The sequence below is a fragment of the Myxocyprinus asiaticus genome, chromosome 2 (assembly GCF_019703515.2).
Source record: "Myxocyprinus asiaticus isolate MX2 ecotype Aquarium Trade chromosome 2, UBuf_Myxa_2, whole genome shotgun sequence".
In the NCBI taxonomy this organism is placed as follows: Eukaryota; Metazoa; Chordata; class Actinopteri; order Cypriniformes; family Catostomidae; genus Myxocyprinus; species Myxocyprinus asiaticus.
This window is the reverse complement of record NC_059345.1, coordinates 15,656,994-15,668,047: the sequence shown is the minus strand read 5'-3', so window position 1 is coordinate 15,668,047 and position 11,054 is coordinate 15,656,994. Positions and strand designations below refer to the sequence as shown.

Sequence of the window (11,054 nt, the reverse complement as noted above, 5' to 3'; positions counted from 1 at the left end):
AATCCTGAAGGGTAGTCTCAGAGAATTAAGTTCAAATTGATTTAATCAAAAAATATAATCTAAAAGTGAATGTCAGAAGGACCAAAGTGTAATCTGAATCAGAGGAAGTGTGGAGGAGGCTTGACAACCAACGTGTTGCAAAGCATCTACTGGTATTCCTCATTGAGTCATTTATGACTGACAGTCAAAGGGTTTTCAAAAGTGAATGAAAAGTCATTCATTATCAGTGAAGGTTGGGGATTTGAGGCCTCAAAGATCTTTGGTGATGTAACAAAGTTGAGAAGAATTTAGCTATTTAAATGCACAGTGACACTGTGCAACAATTACAAATGTGTGTGCAGACACTGAAGCGCATGTTAACAGCTGCCTGTAGTTGGATACATAAGTCGAGTAAAGCCGGTCGCACACCTGACATGAAGCCCCACCTGCACTGCACAGGTAGGACAAGGCACAGGTATTGTTATGTTGATGCAGGTATGTTGATGCAGTGCAGGTGGCAGTCCAAAGTTGTGAGTCTAGGTACCATACAGACAAAAAGTACTAAGGTTTTTGTACTACAACATTGAGCAAAATGACGTTGAAAGTTTGCAGGTTAGTGTATGAAACTAGTGCAACTGCGCAAATTGTCAATGTTTATTATGCAATTTCTCTATATGTAGCCTTGCATAGGCTTCATTCAATCTGTCAAACCACAAAAAGACATACTTGTAACTGAAAATACATTGTGTACGCTATTTGTATCATCCAATCATGGCTCAAGTAAATAATCTATGTCCTTTGGTAATGATCTGGGTCGAATTTAATGGAAAACTATGTACAGTCAGTGCTCTACTGTGCTACAGTCTCCGGGGTTGTAGAAAGGTACCACTGACAGATGGCGAGCGGCGTACATTCATAAAAAAACTATTTTAGAACACGCCGTGTTGTCCACCAGACGCGTCAGGTGTGCGACCCCTTAAGAGTGCCTACTAGTAACCAACAGTACAATGACTTGATGACCTACATCTTACAGTGTCTGATTGTGCAGTAATTCGTCAGGTAGTCTCGCGTAGCTCTATAGCAGCTTCAATTGGCCAAGAACCGCCCATTTAGACAGGAAAAGTCATCTAACTGACATGTAAAGCATCTAATTACAGTAGGTTTGGTCAATATGGTGTGTTAAGTTGGGGGTTATCAGAGATGTATCATGCCAAAAAATTATTTATATAATGGTGCACGAGTCTCAGCGAGCAACTGCACAGAAAACACACGGGAGAATAACAGAAAATGAGTGTTTAAATACAGCACAGGAAACCTCATTAAAGAGAATTTCATATACACAACTAAGTAAACAAAGAAGAAAATGCAGCTCTGCTCGTGGATATCCGCTTTACATTATGCTCTGTGTCTCAAACGAAACTTTGAATACCTTTAAAAGAATTTATGTCACTAATCTGGCAAATTTGGACAAATTCTGTGATTATTTCGTCCTCAAAAGCACTCATTCTATGAACGCGGAACCTTGTGAACACAACTTGGCTTCCAGGCGGACTGATAAAACGTCCTGTGTGCGTCTACTCACAGAAGTTCCACTGAATAAGCCAATCAGATTTGCACCGAGTTGATCGAGAAAGCCTTTTACAGTTTTGTTTGCTATGTGCATCAGACGGTTAGAGAACAGACTGTGGGTGGTCTGTGGGCGTGCCGCCTGAGGCCGAGACTATATGTCAGGCAATTATTCTTTGCAGGTTTTGCAGTTTACACAATCAATTCAGAAAATCTGCAGTGTTAGTTGAGAAGGCATCTATATACCAGCTCATTTACATAGTAAAACGGCATTTTGTCCAAGAGTGACCATGTGCAAAACCATTAAATTTGTAAATGGTGCAACAAATTAATAATTAACTCATCATAGCCCAAAATCGCAGAAACTCTTTTCGAAAAAGATGTGACAGCACTATTTGCTCACTGAGTAGGCAAAACTCATTAGAAAACGCAGTTCATTACTAACAGAAATGGGGTATGGCAATAACACTAATCACACTCTCTCTATATATTTCTGTTACCATCTCCACTCTGCAGGGGAAAACCTCAGGCCTCATTAAGTTAAGCAGTAAATGTATAGTAGTATTCATGCTTCTGCTGGTTTCATGCCAGCAGCTTCGTGTCTAGGCACAAAATTCAGTACTGGCAAGGACAGGAATAACAAATAGTTTACATTGCAACAGCACATGAATCACTGGAGTTTGCAAAGGGGACCCTAAAGGATATTTCAGGTGAAATGTTAACATCGATCACCCTTCACTTTCATTGCATTGAGAAAAGTTGCAATGAAAGTGAATGGTGACAGGCTAACATTCTGCCTAACATCTCCTTTTGTGTTCCACGAAAGAAAGTCATACAGGTTTGGAACTACAGAATGGAAAGTCTGTTCCATTAGCCAAAAAACTGGTTTCATTCCATTAGTGAAATAAGTTAATCATGTTCACTGCATATACAGTATTTTATACATACCTGTTATCATTGAGTTGGGTATATCTTGGTTGAGGGTCTGGATCGCCATCGTTTACGTCATAGCTAGCATCTGGATCCTGGAAATATATGGTGGGCATTAAGAGAAAGGTTCTTATAGTTTTATGTTAAAATCTTTGAGAGGTTATGGCATACACAAACTCACATAGTTCTGAATTAGGTCTGGGTGGTTTTTTTCAATCCCATCATCCAATATGGACACAACGACACCTTGTCCAGTCACGCCCTGCTTCCACGCTTCTTTCACGTTGAGGTCACGATGCTCTTCATTGTACTAAAAGGAACATAAGACAAAGAACAGATCAGCATAGATGCCACTTCCCTCCTGTTAACTACTTAGCTAACTGAAAATCGTTTGGTCTCTGATTATTATGTTTCACCCATCCTTCACTCATTAAGGAAAAAAACCAACACTGGTATCAGATCGGCCGATACTGATAGTTCAGGTATCGGAGTCGGATCAGAAGAGAAAAAATTGTATCGTTCCATCCCTAATTTAAAGGCAGCAATATACTTATAGTGAAATTGAAGAATGAATGGGTGTAATTTAATTTAGAACAAAATCTATAAAACAAAACAAAAATAGTTTTTTAGTTGTTGCGGTTATGCGAAACCTTGAACTGTGAACTTTATGGAAAACTTTGTATCGACTGTTAAACACCTTTCTACTGCCATTGGTCCATGTAATTGAGGGGTTTGAGCCATTGCTCCACCTACTTTGACACCAACATCATTTACTGGTTCATTTCTTCTTCACTCAGTCAAAATCACAGAGAAAAACATGAACACACTGGAGGGAAAATTTGCTGAACTGGTGCAGAGTAACCACATCTGTACGATAATTCTAGAGACATTTTCCAAGACCATGTCATGTGTTTTTTTTTTTTGTTTGTTTTTTCTCAAGTCTACAAAAGGAACCAAATCTACTTAAATATTCTAAGTACAATTTGTCTCAAACCATACGATAGCTTTTAAGGTACCTGGCCAAACATGATGCACCAAGTTTGTATATATGGAAGTGTAAAACATATTTGAGAGCTACAGTGGAGGGGAAGATTTTTACCGAATTATAACTTGAATTACAGGATGAGATGGGTAAATGGTGCAGATTATACAAGACAGGGCCAACCGCTTGGTGTATATGAGAACTCAAGCTGCAGACATTTGATACAATCCAGCAATAGATTTGCAGAGCATTACAGTAATCAAAACAGAGGTTTTTGAAGGCATGTACTTGGCTAGGCATGATTTCATGTTTTGTACGGGACAAAGGTGTGCAGTTTTTTTCAGACTGAAGACTTGACCAAAGAGCTGATGTGTGCTTCAAAAGTTTAGGACATCTATAATTTGCTGTGTTGAACTGATTGGGAGTACTCTTTGTGTAAAGCAACAAAAACCTCTAACAATACATTATTGCATTATAAAATAGTAAAACAAAAAACAATTTCATAAGAGCACGTGCAAAACTTTATTGTTAACTAGTCAGCAGGATGCAGCAGTCTTCAATAGATAATAACCCAGTTCTCTTTACACATTTTAACTTGTATTTGGACTTGTAAATGGTTTCAGATCCCTCTCTCTCTCTGTGTGAGTTTTTTATTTATTTCATTTTAGTTTTATTAGTATATCAATCCACTTTTCAATCACACAGTAATTTTTGGAACCCAATTAGTTTTTATTGTAATTTATAATAATAATAATATCATCATCATAATTTTACTATACATTGGTAATACATTTCATTTGTAATTTCTTAAGGCTTTTATTTTGAAAGTCTGGCGCTGAGCGCTCCAGGAAGTCTGTGTTTGAATGTTTGTTTGTAGGCTAATTCACAGTAGTGTAATACGCTACATGAACAACATGAGGCTGAGTAAACAATAAGAGAAACCTTTAAAATTGTTCTTGGCCTTGGCCTTCATTATCCCTCTGACCTACTCTATTCATATACCCCTACACATACCCTTAGATCCTCAGTTCCTGGATTTTATTGCTGTAGTCACGTTCTGAATCTTCTCTGTGTGTGGTAGGTCATTCATTGTTATGGCTTTCATTTTAACGCAACAACACACAGAATCTGTGCGTCTACAGTATGTCTACTAGCTCAGAGAGGACATAAAAAGAACATGAAACAGTGATTTAAAGTAGGGTTTCATGTCAGGTTTTGAAATTTGACAGCATCAGTCAGGTCACAGGTTCTCGTTTAACAGCCTGGTTTGGGCTTCATCTTATTTCCCATGCAGATTTTAAGTCATTACTGTACTATCCTTCCTGAGATTTCACATATACATACTAACGCAAGAGAAACACATCCAAATGAGAACCGACATACAGCCGAGCCAGAAATGCTGCCAGGGTGATTGTCCATCCACCCGCCAACTGTATGACCATAGAGATCTGACCTCTCACCACCCCACAGGGGTCACACTTCAGTGTTGAAGTGAACGCCGCAGCTTGAGTTTTTTCGAGTAGAAAATGTAATTTATTTCACAGTATGGCTCTTTGACTCTCCTCTTGGTCACTGCGTCACTACACTTTTTCCATGGGAGGTTAGAGGGAGAAATTGCAGTCCTTAAGGTGCTGTCAGGTCAGATGACCCCAAAATGATACAGTCTCCTGGTTATTTAGGGACTCCAAATCAAGCATTGACAGTTTATTTCTTAAGCCTATATGCAGAATGGCAAAATGATGTAGTCTTGACTCAAAGGGTCTAGTAATAATGGTGGTGAGGTTGATAAATTGCTGCTGATGACCTTTGGTCAACTGATGCAATTGTGTTGAAAACTTTCTCTGAGTGCCATTCCACGGAAATGTTATTGAGTTGCTTCTACCCGCTGCACTGGTAAACATGATTGATAACACTACCCAAGTGAAAAAAACAGTTGAGAATGGACTGTAGCTCAGAGTATAATTTAATTGTTTTTTCCTGAAAATTCGGCGAAAAGCATCCATTGTGGAGAAAATACAGCAATAAATTTCCATTCCACAGCAAGATTCTCATGAATTGAGGATGAACCAAGTCATAAGTAATGCCGTTAAACTTTAATAAGTGCATATTATTTCAATTGCCTTTTGTTTATTTCCTTATCCTCGAGGTACAAACAAATGTACTTTCTGAAACTAGACAATCAATATTAGACTGCACTGGTTTACGACATTTACAAAACAAGGGACACTTTTGTCCCTTCAATCTTTGCGATGTACTCTCATACAGAGATACCTAGAAATTCAGGCATGAGTAAAGTTAGTGACATGAGAATAAAGCTTTTCCTGGCACATTCTAAGATTTGTGAGAAATGCAAACATATAAATTCTTCTTTAATCAGCTAACTTAGTGGCTTTCTCGCTTTTATGGCGCTCATTGTATTTGCAGAATTTATGTTTGGATTTGTGATACATGTAAACAGATATTTTTATCTGATTGCAGAGTTTAGGGTTCAAACATTTGAACAGAAGTTGCAATCGGCCTGAACTGAATTCATATTAATGAAAATCTGTGCAGGTAAACATTAGAAGTGTTTCAATACAATCATTTACATCGTACCTAAAAATTATATTGTGATATTATTTAAATTTTTGGTCAGTAACGATATACACTCACTGACCACTTTATAGAGAACACCTGTACACCTACTTATTCATGCAATTATCTAATCAGCCAATCGTGTGGCAGCAGTGAAATGCATAAAATCATGCAGATATGGGTCAGGAGCTTCAGTTAATGTTCACATCAACCATCAAAATGGGGAAAAAATGTGATCTCAGTGATTTCTACCGTGGCGTGATTGTTGGTTTTGAGTATTTCTGTAACTGCTGATCTCCTGGGATTTTCACACACATCAGTCTCTAGAGTTTACTCTGAATGGTGCCAGAAAAAAAAAAAAAAAAAACATCCAGTGAGCGGCAGTTCTGCAGACGGAAATGCTTTGTTGATGAGAGAGGTCAATGGAGAATGGCCAGACTGGTTCGAACTGACATGAACATTGAACTGTCATGTCCGTTGCAATGAAACAACTTTATCAATAATTTTTTTTAAAGGTTTAATTATTAACTTTATTGTTAATCTACTCTGCAACATTTTTTTAATCCAAGCAAAAAATTCTCTCTTCTCTCTTTTTAGTTGAAAGCATTTGCTTTAATTCTTTAAAAAAAAAAAAAAAAAAAAATATCCCATGCCAGATGGCCTTGTTGATGAGAGAGGTCAACAGAGAATGGCCAAACTGGTTCGAAGTCTACGGTAACTCAGATAACCACTCTGTACAATTGTGTTGAGAAGAACAGCATCTCAGAATGCTACTCTGAAATGCGGGTTGGCGCTGTTTTGGCAGCACGAGGGGGACCTACACAATATTAGGCAGGTGGTTTTAATGTTGTGGCTGATTAATGTTGTATTACCAAACAACACACAAACAGATGAGCTGTTCACTTACCAAATACCACTGCTGTGCAAACTTTGGATCGGCTTGCTCATTGTAAATGTCCCTCTTCTTCCTTTGTTTCACCACCTGCTGTTCGGCCCACATTACCTTGAGAAAACAAACAAACAGTCAGAGACATCAAGGAAGTATGTTTCCAAGGTTTCCTGACAATTCTGCTCTCCAGATCCAGAATTTTCATGTAATGTCAATGCAACATTAACATATTTGTATAATATTTATATACTTGCTCTAAAATGACTTAAAATGGGTAACAGCCATTGAAACAAAGTAAAACATGCATGCAATATGTAAAAGTAAAAAACAAGATAAAAATAAATCAAGGCATTTTGTCAACACTGTTTTTCACTAAATAAACAAATGGAACAATTATATTCTACAATGTAACAATACATAGCAAAAAACAGCAATATATACTTAACATGTATTTTACTAAAACATTTTAAAATCAAAACAAAATAAAACTTACATAAAAATTATGACAAAATTGATTGAGTGACGACGTAAACGATTCACTGAAAAGGAAAATACTGAAGTTTAAATCAAAGACACTATTAAAAAATAATGCCCTCATACTGTCAAGTGGCGTGCAAAGGAGGAGTCTCAAAACTAGTCATGTTTTTTAGGAAACTTAATGGGCAAATTAAAAGTGCATTATAATCATCGCATTCACAATGTTCCCTTATTTTATATCACCAACAAAATCATTGCAAATATATTATGAATATTCATTACGTTGCCCAGCCCTAGGCTGTAGTGGATTTTATCCACTGAGATTGAATTAGTCTGTGTAAAGTGGGCTATAATGTTATTGCTTAATATAACTTTAGCCACCCCACAACCTTGGTTATGTCTGCAGAGCTAGTTGTTTGAATTTTTTTTTTTTTTTCTTTTTTTTGGGGGGGGGGGGGGGGGGGATTTTTTTATCCTTTTTCTCCCAATTTGGAATGCCCAATTCCCCAATGCGCTCTAAGTCCTCGTGGTCGCATAGTGATTCGCCTCAGTCCGGTTGGCGGAGGACGAATCCCAGTTGCCTCCGCGTCTGAGACAGTCAACCTGCGCATCTTATCACGTGGCTTGTTGAGCGCGTTGCCACGGAGACATAGCGCGTGTGGAGGCTTCACGCCATCCACCGCGGCAACCACACTCAATTCACCATGCGCCCCACCGAGAACGAATCAGATTATAGCGACCACAAGGAGGTTACCCCATGTGACTCTACCCTCCCTAGCAACCGGGCCAATTTGGTTGCTTAGGAGACCTGGCTGGAGTCACTCAGCACGCCCTGGGATTCGAACTAGCAAACTAGCGAACTCCAGGGGTGGTAGCCAGTGTATTTTACCACCCAGGCCCCCTTGAAAGAGGGTTATTAGATTTTGATGAAAGATTAACATTTATTTTATTCTTTAAAATGATGTGCACTGATGAATCATGCACAATAAGACAAGGCACATTTATTAAGTAAACAAACATCTTTGTTCTTTAGAATACAATGCACTGATTGTGCACAATAAGACCAGGGACATTTATTACAAACTGAAACATTCGATGAAGGCACTGACGGACAACACTGTCCTGTTCTCTGTCTCCTCACACTCTTTCTCCTCTCAACACAAAGAAAGTGAGGGCCTGTTGAAAGACGGGAAGTCATTTCTCTAGGGAAGTGACTAGAAAATGAAGACTGTGGCAGATTACTTGATTGACAGCTCAGCTTTGCTCATGCCAGTTCTCACTGCTCACTCTCTGGCATGAGCTTTAATAGTGAATGAAATGGACAGATATGTGACAGGACAGTAAAGGGGGTGGTCAGGCAAGGCATGATGGACCAGTATGGATGGTTGCAGCCTTGTTGAACATCCAGGACACATCATTAACTTGACTGTGCATCAATTTGAGTAAGCCGACCTCTCACAGGCCTTCAATGTCACTCTGTGACAATCTAAAAACGGAGTTAATTTGTACATTTTAGTCATAGTTTGTCTTTTGATGAAAAATGTCCTTTAAATTTAGTCAATATGTCATATGTCAGTTTCACAGACGAAAATAACAATTTAGTTGATGATTTTGTGCAAATTGACAAAAACCTTTGTCAAACTGTAACAGACCAAACTCAAATATTCAAACATTTAGAAAAATGTATTAACATTTATTCATTTAAACATGTTTAAAACATAATACAACAAAATACAACCGTCCTTGTGAAACCCTGAGCTATAGCAGGGCTCGACATTAAAGCTTATCCGCTTGTCAGGGACAAGTGGAAATTTTGAACGGGCAAGTTAAAGAGAATTTTAATTGCCCGACCAGACAAGTAGTCTGATTAAAATCTCAATAACTAATGTTAGCTCAATAGCGCAGGATTGAGGGGACTGAGCACAATTTTAATCGTTCCTGCATGTTTCACTTTCAAAATGCGGGGAATTCCCTCTAACGGCGTCGCCCTCTCTCACTCTCACGTATCTACTGAACTTTAGATTTTACATACAGTATATAAACGGGTATATAAACCTGTTAATTGGACATGCGAAGGGTGTTGTACCACGTCTCTCTAAGTGAGCGATGCGATAAAACTATTGCTCCTGTTTATAATCAACAAACCTGTCTTCATCGCAAGCGTGCAACATTGGAAAGATCTAATTTTGACTCGTCACATCATGGCGCTCCCTTATAAAACAGCAAGAAACTGCAAAAATGCTTTTGTGTAATGATACCGTCTGTAGAGTGAAGAGAAATGCTTAAAACAGACTTATGCATAATCCTGAAGACCCGTTACATCTCTCATCTTTCTAGAGCTCCATCTAATGTATGTATCCGAGGCATTTCTCTGCCATGTGAATCAGTCAATATTAATAAGTATAAAAATATATATTATAATAATACTAACACTATAACATTAATTACACACAATGAAAACAGTAAGGTTCTCTCAGGATTTTATCTGTTAACATTTGCAATGCATTCTGTCAATATTAAACAGCGGTTTTTAATGCAACTCGTGAGAATTGACTTGTACTCTCAAAGAGATGATTTACTCAAAAATGAAAATTGGGTAACACTTTACAAAAAGCTTCCATTTGTTAATGTTAGTTAACCACATCAGTTAACATGAACTAACAATAAACACCACTTTTATATCATTTATTGATCTTGGTTAATGTTAATTCCAACATACAGTATATTCATACATTTTCATACATTAAAATAAAAAGTTGTATATGTTAACATTAGTTCATGCTCTATGAACTAACAATGAACAATTTCTTTTTTGTAACTAACATTAACTAAGATTGATAATTGCTGTAAAATACTGTTTAGTGTTAGTTCATGATAAATAATGCAATATCTAATGTTAATGAACCTTATTGTTAAGTGTTACCAAATATTCTGTCATCATTACTCGCTTTCATGTTGTTCCAAAGCCGTCTGACTTTCTATCTTCTGTGGAACTCAAAAGGAGATGTTAAGGAGAATGTTAGTTTCAGTCTCAATAGTGAAAAGTGACTGTGACTAACATTCTGCCAAAACTCTAATTTTGTGTTCCTCAGAAGAGAGAAATTCACACAGGCTTGAGGATTAGTAATGATTTACCGTCTTTCTACACTGTGTTTTTAATGGTTCTTAGGTGTAAATAATGACGTTGGAGGCTTTTCTTTTTTTTTTCTTATGTCCTTTCTTTTGTTTTTTTCTCTGGACAAGTAATTTTTTTACTCTGACAAGTGAATGATCAATCAAGCACATGACAATGCATAATGTCGAGCCCTGTATAGCCTGAAAGGAATATACTGAATATACTGAAATATACTGTCTCATGTGTCATATTGCATTACAGTTTGGACTCAAACAAGTGAATCCACAGTAAATCACATAATGTCACTTTACAAACAGGCTTTAAAAATCATGGACAATAAACCAAATCATGTGCATCATTGCAATATTTAAAAAATATATATATTCTTAGTTTAATTTTTTTTTTAATTATTTGTCCTAAATATAATTGGTATATAAATGTATCCAAAATAAAGCCCCACAGGTATTATGTAAATTGCTAAATAGATAGGATGGTAGTAGAACAACAAGGAGCACAGCGAATGGTAACTGTAGGGTTGACTA

At 37.3% G+C, this 11,054-nt stretch overlaps 2 protein-coding genes across 4 annotated transcripts in view; one reads left to right on the top strand and one right to left on the bottom strand.

The window, feature by feature from the left end:
- sdhaf2 (succinate dehydrogenase complex assembly factor 2) overlaps nucleotides 1-11,054 on the top strand; it is a 487,549-nt gene that overhangs the window by 42,727 nt on the left and 433,768 nt on the right. The gene's annotated exons all lie outside the window — the stretch shown is intronic.
- Nucleotides 1-11,054, bottom strand: part of furina (furin (paired basic amino acid cleaving enzyme) a) — a 134,355-nt gene that overhangs the window by 48,130 nt on the left and 75,171 nt on the right. For all 3 annotated transcript variants that reach the window (XM_051715232.1, XM_051715240.1, XM_051715250.1), the window contains exons 4-6: nucleotides 6,939-7,034; nucleotides 2,657-2,785; nucleotides 2,494-2,570 (exon numbers count right to left, since the gene is read on the bottom strand). In XM_051715232.1, the coding sequence (XP_051571192.1) occupies nucleotides 2,494-2,570; nucleotides 2,657-2,785; nucleotides 6,939-7,034 (302 nt within the window). The remainder of the gene's footprint in view (nucleotides 1-2,493; nucleotides 2,571-2,656; nucleotides 2,786-6,938; nucleotides 7,035-11,054) is intronic.